Here is a 24,134-nt window from a genome sequence, read left to right on the forward strand (position 1 = left end):
GACTCACACCCACAAATTTGCTTTCATTTGCTTCTCTGTTTCTTGGCGCTTTACAAGGTCTCCATGCCGAAGAAATTGACTGTGTTCCAGCTGTTTTTTGACCCTTCATAAATTAGAAATATTTCGGCTTTGGAAAGGAAGCCAGTGACATCATATTTCCTATTAGAACCACAACTGTGTAGCTCCTTTAGAGCTGACAGTATACAACGGGGAAGGGGGGGGGTTGGGAAAGTTCAGTTGATAATAATATGGTTATGTGTGTGACGCCTGGGGCTGGTGAGATGGCTGAGAAGGTAAAGGCGTTTCTCACTAGGCCTAACCCCCCCCCCCCAAGTTTTATCCCCATATTCAACATGGTGGAAGAAGAGAACCTACCTCCATGAGTTGTCCTCTAGCCTCCACATGTGTGCCATGTCATGTGTGTTCATATGCATACATGGACGCTAACACACGAAATAAATGAATGTAAAAACAAATCGAGTTGTAAAACCTGCTTCAAGAGGTAAATATCCCAGTGTGGAGAGAGTTGGCTTCCATGATACCCAACTGTTACTAAACTTACCTCTTAAGGCCCTGTTGCTTAAGAATATTACACTGGGCTTTAAGCTTGAGCAAGCGTATTGTGGGATGCAGGCACACATGCCTTATGGTCTCAGAGTCTTTTGTGCTCAAGAAGTAAATTTCATCTCCCATGGAGAGAGGGAGTAAGGAATCCCCTTGCTCGGAACAGCATGTCTTAATTTTTCTCACACTCTAGACCTCTAACTCTTCTACCCTGTCCCCTTCACAGCACACTTGCCCCATGGCTGTGGAGAGACTCTGCCATCTCCTCTAGTGCCAGTAGGAGTCCCGTCTCTTGCCCCGACATTGAGCTTGCCAGCTCCCCCCCTCTCTCTCAATGTGTTTTCATTATCCAGTCAAAGCCCTTGGGGGTGTCCACATTATTTTGACTTCATGGAAATGATATCGGCTCATAGTTAGCTCCCCAGGAGAGAGAGAAGGCAAAGAGGCGCAAACGCCACCGGTGGGAAAGTTTAAAGATGTCTAAAAATTAGTGTTTCTGATGCATTAAGGATGCTGGCGGTGGTGGCCTGCATTTGTCATTGTCACGCTCCATTGTCATGCAGGGACTTAATCAGTGCATATTGCCAGGGCTAAATTTATTTCCCTGTGTCCGCCTAGACAGATAATCTCTGTTCTCTGACAATTCCATCTCAGGTACCTGTCTCAGACCTGAGTCTGAAGGGAAGGTGGAGGGAGGGGTAAGGCCCCTCCTTGCTTTCTGCTCATTCTTCATGGAAGAAGAGGGAAAAATAGTATTTAAATATCTGTTTGCTTCTTCCTGGTAGGAACACACAGAAAGTCTTACTTAGTTTGAATATTTCCCCCCAAAATTCCAGAGTGGGCCATGTGCTAGCAGCAGGAGGTGGGTCTTTAGGAATGATTGTGTTTTGGGGATGAGTGTCTCACCCGTGAGGTTAAGGCCCTTGTGAGTGGGTTGTTAATTGGCCTGGCTTGTGCCAGGGGAAACACAACAAGTAGCCCCTTATCAGAGTACACACCAGCTATCCTTTCATGGACCTCCTAGCCTCTGAAATTATGAGAAAGAACTATTTTATTTTTACATATCACCTAGTTTAGGTTCTGAGTAAGAAATCACAGCCAGTGTAAATTCCTAGTACAACTTTGAGGATTCCGTGTTAGGGCAGACCGCTTCCCTGGCTGCTAAGGCAAGCCCTGTGTAAACATTAAGCATGGATATTAATGTGTTGCATGCATTTATACAAAGATTCCATTAACACCAGGTTTGTGTTTAGTCTTTAAGGGAAGGAGTGCCTCCACTTTTGCTCTAAGGTACTCTGAAGAATGGAAGCCCCTTTTATTAAAGTATCTAAAGCATTTCCCTGAAGTCAGGTTAAGGAAAAGGCTTAGAATGATCTGATAAATTTAAACTTTCTTATTAACTAATGAGAACTAGGGAACCCACTGTGTTCCTCTCTGTGCTCTGGTTGCTAGGAATCCTAACAAATGGGGGTTGGTTTGGTTTTATTCTCCTTTGCTCGTTTTTGACTATACTGGTATACAGAAATGACATTTATTTTTTAAAAAGAAAAGTAATAAGCTAAGCGTGTGCCTGGAGTGGTGTTGCTTCCCTACCCCTTGGTGTATAAAGGGGAAATGAACTGATGTTTCCTGGATTCACTTTCTATCCGGGACTGGAGTGTGCTCAGTGGTCAGTGTAGATCAGTCTTGATGCTCATGTGTACGACCTGGGGTTGGATCTGGGCAGCACTAACCAAACAAAATTCCCTTCCAAACAGCTTTCTATTGCTTTTGTTGATCTTGCTACTTTTCTCTTGCTCTCCCAGTGCCATCTTCTTGTATTGTCCCCTTCTTGATGGATAAATTGCTTCTACACTGTAACGGCGTAAGCGAATGCAGACAGATTGTAACAAATGCAGATAGCTTTAATGGGGAAATAGACTTACAGAACCACCATTCTGCGGAGACCAGGAAAGCAGAAGCAGCGACTGGGAGCATGCTTGCCAAATTTATAGGCAAACATTAGCCCGAGGCAAACACGCCCCTTAAGGGGCGGGACTTATCCCTACACTACACTCCATTGCTGGCATACCTATCACTCCTTTCACTTGCTTATGAATTCCTTGAGGATTTCTTGTATCCTCCAAGAAAAGCCTCACATATTTCAAGGACCAAGTCTCATTAACAGAGCTGCTTGGTAGCCTACAGGTACCCAGTTACATCTTAAATAAGGAAATGGTGTTTTAGTATATGTGCATTCAGTGCAATAATTGGGATGTATTTGAATTCAAATTTCCTTAGGCTTCCTGTATTTGTATTTAAATTTTGTCATCTTTTTATCAAACATTGGACTGGTTCTGTATTTAGCCATCATCAGACATGTCTCGTAGGTCTTTGTTTGCTGTGAATGACAGTGGGCCGAAGGCATAACACACAGACATTACTTTAGTGTCCTTGGCATGTTTTGTTTTCCCCTCCAGTCTCTCTATTACGTGGGAATCAGGACCATCTTTGTGAATGGCAGGTGACAGACTCCAGGCAGATCTGATACGTGATAGACTTCTCAGTGTGAAAGTCGGTGTGCACATGCCCTATTACAATTCAATTCAGTACTCACTGGGCTCTCTGTGGATTTGAATAACTGAAGAATAAATGTATTTGAAGGGATGGCTATCAGGAGATAATCAGGCTTTCAAACATGAGAGAGGACCATTTGGAAGTTGATAGGAATGGCCAAATGGCAACCTTACCCTATCTCAGCCCACTGATTTCCCTATAAACATGGCTGAATTCGAGAGAGAATATTAAGGAGCCTGGTGGTACTGTTACTGTACAATACCAGGCAGTGACCTTGGAGTTCGCAGCTACTTAATGTCGTGTGAGATTTCAGAAGTATTCAGTCGCTAAGTAATAGAGCAGAAATGGAAAGGCTGAATGCCTGCCCCTCGCCTGCCGCTCATCTTCAGACAGTGCTGAGACAATCATGATGCTAATCTGGGCTTTGGGTCTTCTTTCCTTAAATGTAAAAGCACTCATATGATGTGCTTCTGAAGCACTTAGGGATTTGTGAAGATTTAATTCAAGATGGGATTGCAGCTTGGATAACAATGCTTCCCTCCCCGCCCGAGCCTGTTGTTCTGAATCAGGTGGGGTTGGCAGTTGCTGACTTTGGAGAACGGTTTCTACAGCTCTGACAGGGACTTCTCACAACAGGCATAGGGACCTTGAAATATTTGCCATTGGTATGAGAGAGGAGATCCATATGGTATTCTGAAACAATGTTTGCCTTATAACCATAAAAAATAAACCATATAAAGATCAATCTAGATTTCTTGCTTAATCCATTAATCAATGTTAACAAACAGTTCTTAAGACAAAAATATAACAACCTTTATGGGTGATACTTAGGCATCATTATTGAGATGAAAGAACTTGAACTCTGTTTAGAATAGGCCCAACATGGAATTGTTATCTGTTCCAAAGAAATACACAAGAATTATGTATATAAAAAAAAAACTGTGTATAGAATTTTCCTTTAAATAGGAAGCCTGTTAAGGCATTTGGACCTGCCTGGAAATTTCTGTATATTTGGTGTTGTGGAGTTTATTTTATCCCATCTAAGACTGATTTTGTTCTTTTTATTTATCTTGTAAGGCTCCTGGTCCCCAATTTCTCCTTGGCTTTTATAATAGCTGTTGGGATGTAGGGCAACTGTCAGCAGTGTTTAGCATCACAGGGCTGTGGATGACATTTGGTGACATCAATCAAAGCATCTGGTCATGGGGAGGAGAGTTATTGAGTAGGCTTCATAACTTCTCTGAAAAGCAAGATAGTAAGCACAGCTCATTTTCTAGTCTATTGAGAGTAGGCAGCTCCCTCTGAAATCTGCGGTATATTGTGCAGATGGTGGGCTCTCGCACGTCCCTTCTTAAAAGATAACAATCAAAGCCAGAGAAGTGGCACGGAGCCTTCCATATTAAGTTTAAGGCCTTTGAGGGTATTTGTTGTTGCTGTCATGAAACGAGGGAGAGAACCAGATTTTAATATTCCAGATGACGTGGACCTGTGAAACCATGAGAGACATCCTGGAGAGAGACATAAGTAACACAGAGGAGCGGAAGTGTGAGTGCGATTCTCCAAAAGTCCGGTGGGTTCTAGGTATGGGCTGTGGTGTTGTACTCAGTGTGATGTGGGTTGCAGTCTTAGAGGGCATGGAGTTGACAAGGTAGCAGAGCATCTGATACCTAGAAATAAGTATCATTGTACTTGTGTGCCCACATATAGAACACAGTGCGGTGGGAGATAAAGCAGTATCTCTGGTTTCCGATGATACCCAGAAGGGTGAGGTGTCCATAGGGGCCTCAAATGGCTCCTCAGCACGGGTTGTTTGTTCACCGAGTATTATGCATTTTGTATATGTTGCCTGCTTTCATTATGACTAGATATAAGAAAAATCAAGGTCAGAGGAGAAAGCTGTTTACCCAGGGCTCCCTAGCTAGCGAGTGGGAGCCAGGATACACGCACATGCCTTCTGCTCGCCCAGCTGCACTCCTGACTCCCAACTGAAATGAGAATGAGTGACCCCAAAGTGCCCAGTTCTGGGGTGGGCTTATTCCATGACGCAGGGGGAATTCTTGCAGGGAAGAGTTACATCCTCGGGAGAGCAGAGAGGACATGAGGTTATGGTTTGCCACACGGAGTGATGGTTTCTCTATTTACCTCTCCAGGTAGTTCTTGCCAACACTGTCCAGCAATTGCAGAAAATGGAAGTTTTAAGTGTCAGAAAGCCTGGACTAGGTCAGCTACTGCGGGGTTAGGGGTTTCAATTTAGCCTGTGAAGCTCTTCACTGGGGCCAGATGGGGTGGGACTGGAATCAGCAATCTGACTTCAGGAGTTAAGAAACTGGACACATTCCTGGGATCTGACTGAGCCAATGAACACACTCAAATGGAAGGAAATTGTGGCAGGGATGCCAGTCACTGGGCTGAGAACAGGCAGGGTGGGTACAGAAGAGATGATTCCTGGGTGTTTAATGTTCATCTTGGGTTGAGGGCAGGTGCTGGTTCTCAGGGAGATTTCAGACAGGGGAGACGGAAGCAGACATGGAAAGGGAGGAGGAAGGAAGAGGTGGGCTGCCAAGTGCTTTAACAGCTGCTCTGCACATCCACAAAATGACTCAGAGGGGAAAAAATTGTTCTATTTATTTGCCTTTTCCTTCCATATATCTTGCCAGCAACATTCATCAATATCTGTCATTTCCCAGGAGGCTTAGACATGTCTAGCAATTCATTCTCCTGAATTATATTTCAATACCCCAATGGAGGGAGGCCAGATTGCAGACGTTAACTCTGACCTCTGCCCAGAGTCACTTAGCTGCTACCAGCGCTACCACCCACCTCCTCCAGGCCCTCGCTCACCCAGTCCCCCCAGGCAGCGCTGCCTGGTGTCCATGGCCTGCTAAAGTGTCCTCGTTACAGAGGGCCCTATTTAACACGGCTTTACAAACCCATTTCCAGTTGCCCCTTTGCCTTTGATCTGTGCAAGCAGAGCTTGGAGCCAAACCAATAGTTGTTGTTTTTTTCTTTTTTAAATAAGAATTTTTAATTCAAACAAGCACTGCCCAAGGGGAGACTCCCTTGGTGTTGTAGGTAGAGTTGGGGAGTTGATGGCCACGGTTGGGTGATATTACAGAGTGGGAGAATTTGCTGGGTGTTACCCCAGCCAAGGGCAGTGATGGAGGTGAATCTTAGGAGCACAGCCTACCATGCCCTGTTACATGCGTGCACTAACTGATTTGATCCTAGGGTTAGACTGAGGGGTAATCATGGTAGATAAGAAACACTGCTCTAAGTACAAGGTAAGGCAAAACAAACGGAAGGCCGAGTAAGTTTCCGTGTAAGGTCTGTTTTGAGTTGCTCCCTTTACAAAGGCACTGTGGTGACGTTTTTGGCTGGCTGTGTTAGACTGTTGTATTTCTGAAGTGCCTTACCGTAGTACATGTGCCAGAAGTCGGTTTGTGTTTAGAGCTGAAGCTATGATTGGCCAGGGCAGGGACAGCTTCAGACCCGTCCTCCAGCACCTCGTGGTTATCCAGAGGCTTTGGTTTTCATGTTGTAGGTCTATGTGTTCCGCTGCTTTCCCATAATTTTTAGCACTCTGCCAGCACGGTCCTGGGCTTTAGCTCCTCTCTAAAACTTTTGTCTTCTACGCGGTCTCTCTAGGTATGTGAAATTGTTAATTGCTGGCCTCCAATCCCCCCGCCACGCCACCCCTAGCGCCCCTTGACCCTGTGCTCTAAGCTTATTTCAAAGCCTTTCTCTAACTTTGGTCTTTGGATTCTTATATTTATTAGCGTTGCCTATGACTATGTCCGATATAGTGTGCTGGGTGGTATTCCAGAAAGGAAAAGGAAGTATTTTCGGGGAATCTGAGTCACGCGGCTAACGAAGGGAAGACTTCAGTGCCCTATTAGGCTCAAGTCAGCTGTAACACCATCATCTGAAAACGTGTGTGCTCTTGTATTCATTTTCCGTTTTCTGTGACAGCTGGAGACTGCTGGCGAGTGGGCAGTGATATCAAGAACTGCACGGGTCAAGGCTGTGCTCTGGACTTCTCTCGTGTCAACAAAACAAAACAGAACACTGCACGATTTTTAAAGAGATTGAAAAGCAGCTCAGTATAGAAATAAGTGGAATTTAGCACTCTGGTCAATTGTCTGCTGGTTTCTCAAGTTGTATTTATGTATGCCATTAAGAAGAGGGATTTAGCAGAATTCTTGATGCTTTCTAGCCATTCCTTTGCAGGAAGGACAAGAAATTGGAAGGCAGTCAGCCATGTGAGCGGGAGGATGGAGGGAGCCATGTCCCCGTGTTGCTGTGGTGCTGCGGAAGATGGATAAAGGGTGGCTGTCATTGCGGTGGGGATGAGAGTCCTGACGACAAGGGAGCAAATGTTTAGAAGTGAGCAATGGGGCGTGGAAGAGGAATCCCTGGGTAATGATGGAAGATACCCAGGGCGGTGGCTGCCGAGTCATCGGTTCTGCCCAGATCCTGCCAGTGACTTGGTGTGGGCTTGAATCTTTCCTCTGAAGTTTGGAGAGCACTTAAAAGGTTCACTCCCTGCTTATGGCAGGAAGGGTGTGGGCTATTAAGTATAATTTGCAATAGGGGGAGTTGATGTGGATTGTGTTGCTATCTGCTTTAACAAAATCTGAGTATCTCATTGTGTTTTTTTTTTAATATAAAAGATGCGAGGATTTTAGCTAAGCCAAAGAGACTTTTTAAATGTGTAATGAAAGATACATAATGCACTTCAACATTTTAAACATTTTAAGTGCATAATTTCATCACATTAAATACATTTATATCATTGTACAGCCACTGTCACTATCCATCTCTGGAACAATCCCTTCATTCCACACTGAAACTCCATATGCATTAGGCAAGGACTTCTCTCCCCTCCCCCAGACTCAGAAGCCATAGTTACAGTGTCTCAGTGAGCTGACTAATGCAGGTACTTTGTGGGAAGGGAGTCATACAACATCCGACTAACTTATTTAATTTAGCATTATATCTTCATGGTTCATTCATGTCAGTGATTCTCAACCTACGAGTCGCAACCCCTTTGGGGTGGTCAAAGAGTGCTAAGTTGCGGTGTCAGCCAAGCCAAGCCATGAGCAGTTGCACCAGAGGAATAGGTCAGCTACATGGGGTGGGAGGAGGCCATGAACATTGCCCGGGCCACATGGGCACCAGTTTGTATTGTGCCAAAACATTCCACAATAGCCTGAAATGGAGTATACAAAGGTTTATTTATTTGGGGATAAACTCACAGTAAGGGTAGTGATGATCCTTAGTCCTCTGCCTGCACTGTGAACTGGAACTGAATCCAGCAGAAAAAAAGGCTGTACATGAGACCACGCCCAATGTGGGCTGGTGTCTTAAAGGCTATTGGCTGAAGGAGTTCCCACAACACAGGGGTCACCTAAGACCATCGGAAAGCATAGATGTTGACATTACAAGTCATAACAGTAGCAAAATGACAGTTATGAAGTAACAATGAAAGTAGTTTTATGTTTGGGGGTCACAACAACATGAGGAACTGTGTTCAAAAGGGTTGCCACATTAGGAAGGTTGAGAACCACTGATCAGTGTCAGAATTCCATTCCCTTCATAGGTTATATCCACTGCTTTGATAAACTATGCTCACCTATCGATGGGTGTGTGGCTTCCTTCTTTTAGCTCCTGTGAGTAGTGCCGCTGGAGAGTGGGGTGTGCAAATGTGCAAACAATGACTTTCACATCATCTGTGTAGGTACCTAAGTAGAGGTGAAGCAAGGGCCATTTTATTAGGCAGTGGGAGGGACTGAGGGTCGGACTGTAGCTTCTTCCAGTGTGGTGGTGAGTGTGAGATTTTAGGGGGCTAAGGAGAACGACAGGCTGCTGTCCAAAACTTAGAAACCTATATACTACTTAAGGTACTGCCTGAGAGAATCTTTTCCCCAGAGAACATGGCCCTGTTTGCCTGCTCATGGCCAATAGAATCCTAGTTTTCATCTTTGTTCTTGTCCCTTAGCCTCTGTAATGGTACCTCTGTTCTCACTACGCCTCTAAGATGGTCCCCCTGCCTCCTCAAAACCACCAAGAGCAAGGCATTGGCCACCCTGCCTAGCTTCTGACCGTTCTTGGTGGGTGCCTTAGAGAGAAACAGAGTACTTAGAAGCCAGAATGAAGCAGTACTTTTTAAATGTAGTTGTTCAGCCTTCTTTTCCCTTTTATATCCTGGTTATAATCCTAAAGAAATAACCCGAAATGTAAGGCTGTAGACTGATGGCTAGATCTATGAGGCCCTCCAGGTGGTATGGAACATTTTTAATGGAAACTCTCAAATCTAGTCAGGTACCATGATTCCCTGATGATAAAGGAGATCTCTCGAGGCTATATTTAATTCTTTATATGGCCATTCTGTTAAAATTATTGCTGAATTGGTGTTTTCCTGTTTCTGAGGGATAGTCCCACCTGTGGGGTGATTTGAAAACACATATGTATCATGTCTGAAAGCATGCATCTATAAAGTTACTGCCTCTCCATTGTCTTGGAATTTAGGGCAGAAACAAAGAAAAGCCCCTTCAAGAGAGTCTTTGATACAAAGCTTACCTAGAACCAGGGTATGGCCTGCATTTATGCTCAGTAATGTTTACTTTAGTGTGAACCTTAGATGAGGGCAGGGCTCTGGCTCTCTAGGTTAAGTGGAGCGAATCCCCGCAGCCAATACAACTACAGTAGTCCAAATGATGTAGCTAGACCTCAGTGCTTGAGACCTGTCAGGTTCTGGGATCGATTGGGGTCAACTGGTCTCAGCTTTAAAAATGGGCCTTTGGTTCGTGCTTCCACGCCCCTAGTTCTGTCTGTATAGAATGACCGAGGAGAGCTTTAGTGCACATCGTGGGGTTCTAGAAACAGGTTTTCCGAGAGCCTGGTGCTAATCACGATTCCAGTTGTGACAACAAGCTCCATTTGGTATTAAAATAAACAGCCAGATTGCTAAGCAAGCTCACCTCTCCTACGACATGTTGGAAGTGGTATTATCCATTCATTTCCACCCCGTGCAGCTGAACAGTGCTGTTGACAGATGCTGATTTTCTTAAATTGTAGGCAGCAAATGGTGCATGAATGTAACAGCAACACACTTTTTAGAAGCCCTTGATAGTCATCAGAAAGTAAATTTGTATGAAGTTTGATGTGATCGCTCCTAGCTACAGCACTGTGTTAGTACCTTCTAATGATCTCCTTAGACCCATCTGTTCCTCCCTCTTCCCTAGTAACACTAAGAGGGGTCCAGGCAGGAAGCATGTATCCCATGTGTTGTATTAGATTAGACTGTCTAATCTGTAGCGTTTATGTGATTCGTTAGGATAAGACCTAGGCAAGAATAGTGACATCTGCGCTCTAACCTAGCCCATGACTTATAAACATTTCATTCTGTCCGTGCCTGTGTACTTACTAATTAATTTTCCTAGTATCATAACTTGATTTTTCTGTTCACTATAATCTGTATTGTATTCATTGTATGTAAAGCTGATTTGATTGAGTCTTGAACTCTGTAATGTATTTTCTGCTTTAGATTTACAACAAGCCTGCTGGTTTTCCTCTACTTTACAAATGAGGAGCCTGAGGCTTGGAGAAGGTTATGGAATAAATAAATGAATCAGTTTTGGGGTTTAGCCATGAGATGCAGAAGTCTGACCTTCGTGTCACGCACAGCCAAAGTAGTTATTATTTACCATGGCTGCCAGTGGCCTTTACATCCTGTTAGGTTTAAAGAGAGTCTAAGATACATGCACCGAAAGTGGCTGAGTAGTTATTAAATCTAAGTGTCGTCTTCTGGGTTAGGCCCTGTTGAGGTAGCAAAAAAATTGAAGGCAAACCTTTGTTCTTCAGAATGAGGTAGAATCTATGTATGAAAGCAGCAAATAAGGTGTGGAATTAGCTTTACTAGTGATGTCAGCAAAAGGCAAGGTAGCGCCTTTTCAGGTCTTATTGCCAGAGGCTTCTCCATATTTTCAAAAACTCCTGGGAGCTTTAACAAGAGGCAGATTCTCAAATGGAAGGGCAGCACGTGTGAAAAAAGGACACTGGCTTTGGCCCCTCTTGGCATTCCTTCTGCTGTTAGTGGCCTCTGTCCAGTCCGGCTTTGCTTCAGCGTAATGATCTGGGATCTTCACAGATTAGCATCCTGGACAGAGGGTTAGCCAGGAGCTGTTGGCTCTGATGAGGAGGCTCCTCGTGGTTCCCCTTTGCTCTGATTTCCCGTCACCTCTTCCTGACTCTAGACATCTGTAACCATCACCAGTACCACTGTCACTTAGGAAATGTCAGTTGGACGGGTAGAAGGAATGTGTTTGGGACAGTTTGCTGGGCTACACATTTTTGATAAATCATCCAAAGTAAAGTTATAAAATTTTATGTACAGACACGGGATCATTCAGTACAACCCCATACACCGCCCAGTCACTGTAGCCGCAACACTTGGGGCTCTTTCCAGGCTTTCTCTATTTAGGCTTTCAAGTTGAACTAGCAAAATGCACTGCCCGGCAGATTAGTTTCAAATTCTACATTCTTCTTAGAACTATTGTTGTTGTTATTGAGTGTGTGCAAACGTGCGCGCGCGTGCACGCACACACACACACACACACACACGTGCGTGCGCACGTCACAACATACTTGTGGAGGTTAGAGAATAAGTCCGTGAAATAAGTTCTCTCCTCCCACCTTTATATGGGTTCTGAGGACCAAACTTGATGTTGCTAGGCTTCCGAGGCAACCATTTCCTCCTACAGAGAGAATGATAATTTTGCTATTTCCATGAAAAAAAAAAGTTACTTATTTTAATGTTACTCAATATTGTGCCTTCTGTCTTAAGTGACCTGGTTAAGAACACAGCCAGCAGAGGGTATTTTATCACCGCTGTGGTGGAGGAGGAGGGCCAGGCTTTGTGATGTATGAAGCTCAACAATTTGATAACACACAACTAGGAAGAACTGGATTTGAAGCCAAGTTTCTCTGATTCCAAGCCTTTTGCTTAGATAATTTTGTTCCTATTTTTCCAGGTGATGCACACTTACACACACACACACTTTTCTTATGAGTAGAATTCATTTTCTCAATTTATAACATATGTCTACCTAAGCATATGTGGTAACTATTTCCTTGCTTTAAAAGTGGGGCCCAGGGGCTAGCACAGTGGTTTTGGCAGCTTGCTTGCTTGGCTGTGAGCCCTTGCCTAGCTACGGAACTCATCTACATTGGCAGTAGAGATGACAGTCTCTACCCACAATGCTAGAGTTGTAGACAATGTTGCACCAAAGCCTTGCTGGAGTGTAGGTTCCACTCACTGATATGCTTCCCGCTTAGACCAGGTCAGGTGTTACTTGGCTGGTATAGTTAGGTTGTATCCCATCCATCTGCAGCTACTGAACATGTACCAAGGGCCATTCCCTTCCCAGGAACTGTAGGAACACAACTGAATAACTCTGTTTCCTATGTCTGGGATCTCAGGAACACACTAATAATTCACTGTAAGTCACTGTACTAGGAGTGAGGCAAAGCAGATAAAATCAGACATTGTGTTTATTAAACATTGTTTTCCTGTGTTAATAGTCATTGGCGTTCTAACTTTAGTCACTCAAAGAAGTCAAACTCCTGTGTTGATAGCATGCTAGCCTGTGTCTGAGAAACTACAGTGTGGATCTGTCAGCTGGCTGACTTCTAAAAGTGTGTGTGTGTGTGTGTGTGTGCAGGTATGTGTGTATATATATGTGTGTGTGTGTGCAGGTATGTGTGTATATATATGTGTGTGTGTGTGCAGGTATGTGTCTATGTGTGTGTGGAGGTGTGTGTCTATGTGTGTGTATATAAATGTGTGTGTGTGCAGGTGTGTGTCTATATATGTGTGCTGGTGTATGTGTATATATATGTGTGTGTGCAGGTGTGTATGTATATATGTGTGTGTGTGCAGGTGTGTGTATATATATGTGTGTATATGCATGTACATATGTGTGTGTATTAGAGTAGAAGGTTGATGGAAATTGCACAGTGAGACTGACACTGATGTCCTGATTTATCCCAACTGATACCACTATGTATCCTATGGACACAGTTGGACAGCCACCTGTACTTTCCTGAGAGAAGCTGGGGAAAGGGACCCCAGCCCATTTCACCTTGAGAGAATTCTACATCTTCTTTTGTTGGTTACGACCTCCACTTGACAGCCCCTCCTAGCTTGTTTTTGGATTGCTTTCCATATTAGATTGGCTTCAGACAGCATCACATACATAACACATTTATTTTTGTGACGATGAGAGAGGACATTGTGTTTTTACATATGTGTTCAAAACATTCTTGTGGCAATGAAGCCCCCCATGTGCACCATATGACGTGATTGGCTTGGGTTTCAATGGGAAGTCAGGGTCAGAACCAGTCATGGTGTCTCCTGACTTAATGAAAACCATTTTTTCTCTGGTTGCTAATAATCAGCATAGCTACTGAGCATGGCAGAAAGAATGCAGAAGAAAGGTGGCCTGGAATTGTCCACTGTTTCCACACTGCACCCTGGGCCTGCTGCTGACTCTTTCTTTTCTACTCCAACAGGGAGGTACCTCCTTCCAAACCCCGTGGCAGGACAGGCATGGCCTGCCTCGGCCGAGACGTCCAACCTCGTGCGCATGCGCAGCCAGTCCCTGGGCCAGTCAGCTCCATCCCTCACGGCCAGTTTGGTGAGTATCTTTTGTGTTGTTGGAGTTGCCCTGGCTATTAGCTCCCTGGGATCTGTCAAGTGTAACCGGATTTTCACTTTTGTACACATAGCATTGGCCACAGTTTGGGCAATGGGCATGTCCGTGTCTCTGTATGCCAGTTTCTCCCTGCCCACCCCGAAATGTGGACTATTTCTACTTAGTTCTGTGTTGGTTCCCTTCACCATCCCAAAAGTAAAAATGTTTCTAGACTTTAAAAACTCCAAACAAACAATAGAAGCATTTCTTAAAAACAGAAGAGTATGGAAAAGTCCAAGAGTAAGCAAAGCACAGGTGGGGGCCAGTCTGTCCTTATTGGATCGCCTGCCCAGCATGCTTCATTGTTTTCGTGTATACATGTGTACATGGTGTGCGAGCATACTTACGTAGGCATGCATTGAGTCTTGTGAGTGTATGAACATCATGTGTGTCCATCACAGCCCTTGCTGGCAATTGTCAGCTTGGGTAGTATTCTCACTGATACAGTCCAGTGTCTGCTTAGCAGTCTGGTTCAGTTTTACACAGTCTGGTTCGACCGTGTCCTTTGCCCTCGGCAGAGGCAGTGTGGCACCAGGCCTGTGGAGGTCTGGTCTCCATCTCTTTGCTCTCCTTTGATCGGGTGTGCTCCCACAGCCTTGCTTCGTCTTTTCTGACATCAGCATTGTTGAAGAGGGTTTATAGCCATTTTTTTCATACCGTGCTCATCTGCTGATCTCCCATGGCAAGACTCTGGTCCATGGCGAGACTCAGTTTGTGCGTTCCTGTTCCAAGCTGAGAACTGGTGATGTGTCCTCAGGACATGTTTTTGACAGGTGCATGATGCCTCTCTGCCCCTCACGGTGCTGTTAATTTGGATAACCCCATCAAGGTGCTGCCTGGTTGTTCTGTAGTAGTTACCACTGACTTTCTCTCGCATGTACGAGCTGTCTGGGGAGATAGGCTAGGCTACACAAACAGCTTCTTGCCAAAAACTTCCCCTGAATTCAGCATCTGTTGACGATTCTTGGAAGTATCATTCTTTTTTATGTTGATTAAAAATATCGAGGGCTAGGAATGGAGCCATGTGGTAGAGTACTTGCCTAGCATGTGGGATGTCCTGGATTTCATCCCCTCACAGAAAAAATAGACTTTCCATGTTTACTAGGGAAAACATATTTATGTATCTGTTGCAAGCATAGACTTGAATTTCTTTTCTTTTTTACTTTCCCAGTGTAACTTTTATTTTAGCCAATATGCTTAGAAATTTTTGTTTTCTTGCGGGACAACTTTTTAAAAATGTGTGTATGTGCACATGTGCCCATACATGGGCACATGTATGTGGTTTCACAAAAGTGGGTGTATATGTATATGTACATGTGTGAAGGCCAAAAAATGTCATCATTGTCTTTCTTGGTCACTCTCCACTTTGTTTATTAGTCAGAGTCTCTTTGTGAGCCTGAAATTCCACTGATTCCAGTTCTCACAGCTAACCAGCTTGCCCAGGGACCCCTGTTTCTGCCTCCCGAGTGTTGGGATTACAGTCAGCTGCCATGCTGGGTTCTGGAGCTTTGAATTCCTGTTCTGATGTTTGAGTGACAGTCACTATATCTGCTGAGTCTTTCCCCCTACTCCTTAGCAGATACTTACATATCTATTCTAACTTACATAAAATCTTTCTGACTTGGTCGGGGGCTATGGCTCCATGGTAGAGCGCCTCCTTCGCTTGTGTGGGACCCTGGGTTTATTCCTCTGCACCCAAACAAACAAAAACAAAACCATGAAACCATACAACAAAACAAAAAGTCTATACAAGTTATTTTGGGGTCAGTGGTAAAGTTGTGTGGTATGATAATAGGTTTTTAAATATTTCTTATTGACAAAAATGTAAATAATGCATATAAATCAGAAGGTTATGGTAGTTTATAATTTTATTCACTGATGGGAACTTATATTGGCTATTTGGACATGTTATAGCACATGGAGATGTAATTTTGGTCTAGACTCAAGTCCTGCTTTGGCATTTAAGAGATGTATAAACTTGGGTAAGTTTTAATTCCTCAAATCCCATCCACCTGATCAGCAACTGCAGAATGCAGACATGTTCAACGTTTTTGAAGCCCATTTGACTCTGAAATTTTCGGGTTTTTCAGAAAAATTAGCAATCTGAATGTATGGAATAATGATCTCCAGAGAAGATACAGAAGCGGTAGTGGGGAGTCTCGTCCTCCTCCTTCACCATCCCCTACTGCCCCCTTCCAACTGAATTGTTTTTCGGGGGAATTTGTTAAAATATTATTTCTCTGTAGGGATTTACTTTTCTCAGACAAAAATACTTCACATTTATGATTTCACATTTTATGATTTTTGACAGTGTACTTGAAACAGTGTAATCTTCACATTCGAATAATAATATTATGTATATGCTTCTTGTGAAATGTCAGTCATTCTGGTGAAAGCAGCTCTGCCCCAGATACTCTGACTACCTAATGCTGTGAGCACATGCCCAGACACCAACTGATGTTTCCGCTGCTCACATGCATCCCAAACAACCTGAAGTATCTGGAACTAGGACCCAAAGATAAGAGATGTTCATAGATAGCATCAGAGGAATATCCACTAAAACTTGCCAGAGAACATTCTTAGCAAGGAATCATTTACATTACTCGCTGGTCCACCCACAAGCTTCATAAAGCTTCAAGTTGTGGTGTTTGAACTGTGGCTAAATTTGGACACAGAGTATGTTTAAGCTGTTTGCTTTGGGTTGTCAAGGTGTCCTCCTAGGCAGAGCCCCATCTTGACTCCCTGGGTCTGTTATGGTATGCCTAGATCCTTGCCTCAGTATATCTCTGTGGTACACACTAAGATCTATTTGGTTGCCAGGGTCATTTGTGTGACTGCATAGCTTACCGCCTTAAAGCTTAGCCTGTTCCATGTGTCTGTCATGTTTGGAGTGGGTTGGGTTTAAATTATTTTCGTTGATTAAGAGTAACAGCTTGACTAGAGAATGGTGCTGAGGAGGTGGGAATGGACAACTGTCAGACACCTTGTTTTCTTTCCCTTTAGTTTTCCTTCTTTCATTTGTTTTCCAAACGAGCAGATTTTGTGGGGCTGCTCTGTGCCGTGGAACAGACCTCCACACGTACTGCTCCTGCCTTCCTGGCCTCTGGCCTTATCCCTGGGATCCCCTTAGAGCTCTGAGCTCACTTTCCCAACCCCTTTAGAGTCAGTCGTGATATACCTTTGAATGCTTAAACCTCTCCTTGTGTGACTGGAAGTTTCTTGAGGACAGACTTACTAGATGACTTCATTTTCTGTTCCCTCCTGCCCTTAGCACTGTGCCTTCCATGTAGGAGGCATTCAGTAAATAGTAATGAAGTAACATACTTATTCATGAAAAAAATGTCAGGTTTCTCTAGCCTCAAGGTAAAATGATGGTATGACTATGTACTGTGATTGGTGGGTTTAATGATATCATCCATCTAAAACCTCTGGCTTTGTTCTATGTGCATCTTACAATCGTGACTATCTTTAAAACCCATGTAACAAGCCAAATCCCAATTAGTGCATGTCAGCCACTCAAAAAATACGATGACAAAATTGTAGCATGATTATCGTTGTCCACAATCAAGGGGTGTTCATTAATCTGCTTTCATGTAGCTATGTAGTCATGGTGGTTTAAATTTTTTATTGATTTTTTTCCCCTAATAACTAAGTTGAAGAGAGATTTGTCAAGGTGTAGGAGAATCCGATAAAGATATTCAGAGTGGTTGTGCCCAAGTGACGGCACCACCTTTGATGTGACAAAATTCTGTCACATCAAAAGAACTCGCATTTCAGTATGGACCTTTTACCTGAGAGCTGAGAACATGCTAGCGAGATATTAATGAAGGCCGTGTGATTTGGCGGGTATGAATTTTAGCAAATGCATGACCTGTAGTGTTTTCAAAGCCATCGGCACATTTGAAGGTTCTGCTAACTACCTTCTCAAGGAGGAGATTAATTTCTAGCCCGAAGTGTCTAGTTTTCCTTGGCAATGCTAGATGTAGTTGTGTTCCCTCTCCCAGACACTTTGGGCATTTCAGATAAATGGCATGTTGCCAATTCATCCTAAGTAGCCTGGTAGCTGGCAGAATACATGCTCAGCCAGTGTCCGCCCGCTGGGACCCCAGCCGGGAGAGCTGATGAGGTGTCAGATGTATACCTCATATACATTAATCTGAAGGGGAAAACTCATTTTCCCATTTGCTGTCTCCATCTTTCTGTCCCTCCCCACACACATGGGTAGTTTATCAAAGAAGTCATTGTCGTCAGGAGCTGGGGGATTTGTGCAGATGCTGCTTTCTGGCAGGAGAGATGGAAATTCCAGGAGGCAGAAGCAGGACCAGTGGTCCTGCTTCAGTCCTGGTTGGAAAATACGGTTGTGGGCCTCAGTGACTGACGTTTCGAGATGGCGGGTGGGGCCAATCATGAGAAACATTTACTGGTTTTGTATTTGCTGTAATGGATGAAGGAGGGACTTGGAAAATCAGGTACCTACATATCTCTCCAGTTGTATTGGACCTGAATTGCCTGCCTCATCTTTTGTGTTTATCTAAAGATTCCACTCACATTCTGTATCCCAGAGGTCTTCCTTGGCCATCTGTCTGAAGGTGCTCCCTGTGTTGCAAGATATACACCCCACAGCCTTAATCTTTCTCTCTAACTTCACCACCTTCAAATACGCTGTATCATTTATTATTTTGTTTGTAGCCATGTGTACATGGGGGAAGGGATCTGGGGATGCTCGTGTTGCTTCTTGAAAATGGCCTATTATTTGTCTAGCTTCTATGATTATCCCCCATGTACCGTAACTCATCCTGCTTGTAGTAGTTAATGCACTTCATGGCATCAGGAGTGATGGCAAGAAAACAGTGTGTTCACGTGCAGTACGGACATGGTTTCGCCTGTGGTCGGTTGAGTGCCTGCAGGACCCAGGCTCGAGGAAGACTCACTCTGTGTCTCCTACTACTCGGACGCCACTTCCACCAAGGCAGAGGTAGTTTTTCCTCTGTCCCTGGTACCGAGAATAGTGCAGGACTCATCATGGGAGCTCAGAGGATGTGCTGAAGGCACCAAAGAAATCCCCTTTCCGTGCACTTTGGTGCCCCAGAACTGAGTCTCGTGTGCTTGCTGTTTTTAGTCTGCCGTGTTTCGGTTTCTGTTGCGTCAGCATGCTGAGGCATTGCTCTTCAAGGCAGAGGGAAGCTCCTAGTGAACGTGCGTGTGGAAGCTAAGCCGTAATTGTTCCTTTGGAAGTGAGAGGAGAGGGAGGGAGGGAGGGCAGTTCGGCACATACTATTCTAGGCCCAGTCCAGAGTTTCCCTTTTATTAGCTCTCCATAGATTTGTGTGGGCCTCAGGGTTTCCGTCTGTGGAATGGGGCTCAGGGCTGTCCTAACTTTATACAGTTTTCATAGGGAGTTAATGAGTAGACTCTTGGGCAGAACTTTGTACTGTGCGTGTCGCTCGAGAAGTCTTCCTTCCTCCGTGTTTCTGTAGCTGCTGGGGAGTACGTGTCTTGGAGATGAGGCTGGGAATGAGGCTTAGCTGGATGGCACTATTAGAAAGAACAAAAACAAACTCATTCTCCAGATAATTAGGCATGGCCTTTCTTTCTGTGCGATTGGATTATCTCGTTGTTTCTTTGTTTTTCACCTGTGCTCAAAACCAAATGAACAACCCGAGAGAGTTTTCCAGGCTACAAGGCATCTTTAAACAAGGACGGTGTTGTCAAGTGCTGCTCCTCGACTTCAAGCTTTTGGTTACGTGGTGAAATTCGGTTTCTTTGGTGATTCTCTTTTTATATCATACCCATTTCCCTTAATGGAAAAATTGTATTTTATGATGTACTATAAATATTAAAACCAAACTATTTAAACTGTAATATATGCTAAGAGCCTTAATGAATATTCATCTTTTCCATTTGCAAAAATGTATTGTGAGGAGCCTGGGAAAATTGACTAAACGTATGCAGAAATGCATTTCCCCTTTTAGGCTCATCCACAATGTGGAGACTGGATGCCAGCGTCGATTTAGGGTGCAGTCTTTATTTACAGTCATTTAATATTATATCAATACTTCATTAGCCTCCTAGCTCAAAAACAAAAACCTGATCTGAAGTCTAATTAGTTAACTCCAAGAGCGCGCCTATTAAATATTGATGTAGGAGCGGTTTGAATGCCCTTGGATAAATTGCTTAACAAGTGTTGTGGAATACATCTCTGAATTAGCATTTCTCCTCAGCCCTTATGACTCAATTTAAAGGCTGCATAATATTCCAGTGCTTGGTCTTACCACAGCAAATCTTATTTAGATTATTTCTGTGCTTTTCCTATTGTTAATAATGGTGATCCGTCCACTCCATTGTTCACCCCAGAGCATCTCCTGGGGTAGATCCTTACAGCGGGATTATCAGGGCAAACCAGATAAATAAGACTGTGAGGGTTTGTCTAACTTCTGTGGCATTGTTTATATATTAAGGCAGTGTATTGCATTTACTCCTACCAGCACTTAGTATGCGCTTAAAAAAATTAAAACGAACTTCTCTGCCTTGTTTAGCAAAGAATAATTACTCTTTTAAATATATGCATTTGCAAAGTCAATATAACTCTTAGGCGCACTGAATTCTTACACAAAGCCAGCAGATGTAGCAAGTGTGAAAAGGCATTGTTAGTTTTTCCTTCCTTCCCTTTTCCCTTGCATTCCCTAAATCAGCTTACCAGACCCTCTGTCGGGAACCTGGATCGCTCCTGGGATCCAGGAATCACTGAGTGTGATTACAGTATGTGTAGCTGAAGGCATTATATTCCACGGTTCAGAATTTTTTTTTTCATCTGGAAAGAAGTAATCTCAATTGTGAAACAGTGCCTTCAGCTGTGGACATTATAATCAGGGTCTCAGGAGTGCCTGTATTCCAAGAGTCATACATCTCACAGTTGTTACCCTCTGAGCCTGGTTCTGTTTATAGTGAAGGGAGGGATTTCCATAACTCAGTGCTGAAATAGCAGTAGGGGGCCGTGAGCAGATTATTACAGGTCAGGCCTAATCCACAAAGATAAATCTCATTATGGGCTCACCTGGGCCCATCCACAGAGGAGCCCTCTAACATGAGTCCGTAAATCAAAACTCAGCTTAAATGTGGACTATCAAATCCTCACCGTGATCCAGCTGCTGCCTCTGTGAAGGGACGTTCTAGTGTGTACCCTTCATGCTAAGTGTACTTAGATGCCCACAGCGTCATCAGCACCCTGCATGGGAAGAGCACTGTAACTCTGCCTGTGAAGGGAGAAAGAATGCCACGTGTTGAGGAGTTACTATTTTCTGGGCTAAAATTGAACCTAGAATAGTCATTTAAAACCTCCCACGTCTTAAGTCTTTCCTCCCGTTCATCCTGAAAAAGATTCGAAAGCAGTCCTTCTTGGTACCTGCGCTGTGCTTTCTCATTAGGACGGGCCGCCTGCTGGAGCAGCTCACTGTGTGGGTGTACCTGGAAAGGCCGACCAACTGGGGACTTCCTGTTATCAAGGGCATTTGAGAAAGTTGGGAGGGGGGGCTGCGGATTGGGATTGTGTCCATGTGCGTAGTCTATGGCGGCTAAAGACAAGAAATGCATGTCCTCTTTTAATTGCTTGCCTTTGTGGAGGGAAGCGAAAACTATCAAGTACAGCAGTGCTGCAAATGTGTGTGGGTGCCAGGACCTGAACTTGTATCCTCTGGAGGAACAGAAGATGCTCTTCACTGCTGAGCCATCTCTCTAGTCCCAGTCTTTGTTTTTTTTTTTTTTTTTTTTCTTGTTGTTTTGGTTTGGTTTGGTTTTTGCTTGGTGATGTGTGTTTGTTTTGTTTTTTTGAGACAGGGTTTCTCTGTGAAGCCCTGGGTATACTGGAACTCACTCTGTAGACCAGATGTCCTCCAATTCAGAGACCCACCTGCCCCTGCTTCCTGAGTGCTGGGATTAAGGGCATGCGCCACCACGCCCACTGCTTTTATTGCTTTTCTTTTTTCTTTTTTTCCCCCTCACAATTACATTTGCAATTTTGTTTTAACAAACTTTGTGATATTTCCTAAGATTTAATCTTAAAGACTTTCACAAATTTCTTTCTTTCTTTGTTTGTTTGTTTGTTTGTTTATCTGGTTTGTTTTTCGAGACATGGTTTCTCAGTATAGCTCTGGCTATCTGAAACTTGCTTGCTCTGTAGACAAGGCTGATCTCAAACTCAGGGATCTTTCTGCCTCTGCTTCCTGAGTGCTGAGATGAAAGGTGTACACCACCACCCCTGGCTGTTTATGTTCCTAATATGTATACTGTTGTGATTTGTAAGCATAGAATACTGGATAAATATGATATCACATTATTTCTATAAAGGTATTTTTCTCTCCAGTATGAAATTTTTAATGTGCTCAAAGAATTGAACACTTAGTAAAAGATTTGTTACAAACACTTCTATGGCCAGTATAATGAGAAAAATCAGTAACTATATTCATGCTTGGTTTATTGGCACCTGAAGTGTCAATCTGTTTCTAGATTCTGAATGACTGTATTCCCTGTCATGTTCATTTCTCACTTAATAGGTTATTACTGGGGCCCTACTATATAACTACCATTAAATTCTTTTTAGAAATGATATGGGAAAACAAACAAAAGGAAGTGATGTAGCATTGTTCTTGTTTCTGAAGAACTGTAAGGCTGGTTGAAAGAAGAATTCTGGGAAATTAGAGCTGCAGCAGCATCACTTACAGCTGGGAGAATTCGTGGAAGCCAAAGAACGACTGAGGCAGCGGGTTTCAGGAAGCACTTGGTGAGCACAACCGAGTGAGCAGGGAAGCCTCAAATCATGGTGCACCTAGGGATCCCATGGGATAGGGATAGGCAGAAGGGGTGGAAAGGGACAGGGGCAACGTTGTTTCTTCTTATATGATGGCTTTAGTCAGGAGGCAGAGGACTACACAAAAACTCCAAGGCTCCTGGGTCGTGGCAATGGAGTGCGTTTCCCCGGAAAGCCAGAACGCCATCAGCATCCCACCTCCCAGCATGAAGGGTGCTCTTGTGTTGTGGCTGGAGCAGCTTTAACCAGCCAGTGGAGTGAGTTCTTTTTTATTTAGAAAGCCTCCAAGGATGGAAAGAGTGCTTTGTCTATGGTTAAAATATACTTCTTGGATATTTGTCTAAGGAAATAAAGTTTGTTTTGTTAGTAATGGTCTCCCAGATCTGCTGAGGTCTCTTCTTTGTAATCAGACACTAGGTGAATTTGCTTTCCTGTGAAGAACAGCCATGTGGTCCAGTCCACCTTGTTGTTGTGTTCTTTTATTGGTCAGGGCACCTCAGCCTCTAACTTTAACGACAATCACAAATGAAGCCTCGGGCGTGTGGCTGTGCAGAAGTGTAGAGACCTGCCTCGAGGTTTGGGAGCTCTGACCTCCTCCTACGGATGATCTTTGCTTCAAACTCTGCTGGGTCTCCTGTCTGTATCCTCCTAACTTGGGCATTCATTCCTTCTTATCGTTCGTCTATCTTACTTTGGATACGTACCTTTCTTGTGGTCTGACCTTCCATTAGAATTTGAATCGCTGTCTCACAAAGACTGCAAAGACTGAGAACTGCAACTGGTTCTCCCACTGTTTTCAGTGTGTATTCACTACTCAGTAAGTAATGACTGGGCTCTAAAGCACCACGGGTCAACATAGATGTGTATATATAAATGTATAAATACCTCAAGAATCATTCTTTTTGTGAGAATTAGTGGAAACGGAACCACCATCCTGGCCATTTTACGCTTTAACCTGGCTTTTGAAGGCTGCTGTGGTTTGAATGTGAAATGTCCCCCGTAGTCTCTTGTGTTTAAACTCATGGTTCTCAGTGATGAATCTGTTTGGGGGAATTGAAGAACCTAGGAGGCAGAGCTTAGCTGGGAGTAGTGGGTCACTGGGCAGGCATGGAGGATTGTAGCCTGGCTCCATTTCCCCAGTGTTCTTTCAGCTTCCTAGTTCTCCTATATTGTAAGGAGTAATCCCTGTCCTAGGTGCCCACAGCCGGGGATGCAGCCGCCTGCAGCCCTGCCTTCACCTGCATGAACTGTATCCCCTGACCTGTGATCAGACAGACAGACAGACAAAAACAAAACAGCGGAAGTACCACTTCAGCCTCTCACTTCTCCGCACTTCACTCGTTTCTGTTGGGTCATGAGAACAGAAGCTAACACCAAGACTTGACTTTCCATAGTAAACCCTGCCAGTGGAGACTGTCATGGCTGGGCTAGGCCACGGGTAACCCTCTCCCCTTCCT

The 24,134-nt window shown here is 44.0% G+C and overlaps 1 protein-coding gene across 9 annotated transcripts in view; it reads left to right on the top strand.

Moving 5' to 3' along the window:
* Positions 1-24,134, top strand: part of Mast4 (microtubule associated serine/threonine kinase family member 4) — a 905,780-nt gene that overhangs the window by 510,455 nt on the left and 371,191 nt on the right. For all 9 annotated transcript variants that reach the window (XM_050160400.1, XM_050160395.1, XM_050160398.1 and 6 more), the window contains exon 3: positions 13,693-13,817. In XM_050160400.1, the coding sequence (XP_050016357.1) occupies positions 13,693-13,817 (125 nt within the window). The remainder of the gene's footprint in view (positions 1-13,692; positions 13,818-24,134) is intronic.

Source organism: Alexandromys fortis, unplaced genomic scaffold, assembly GCF_014885135.2.
Source record: "Alexandromys fortis isolate MF-2015 unplaced genomic scaffold, M_Fortis_MF-2015_v1.1 scaffold_76, whole genome shotgun sequence".
Taxonomy (NCBI): Eukaryota; Metazoa; Chordata; class Mammalia; order Rodentia; family Cricetidae; genus Alexandromys; species Alexandromys fortis.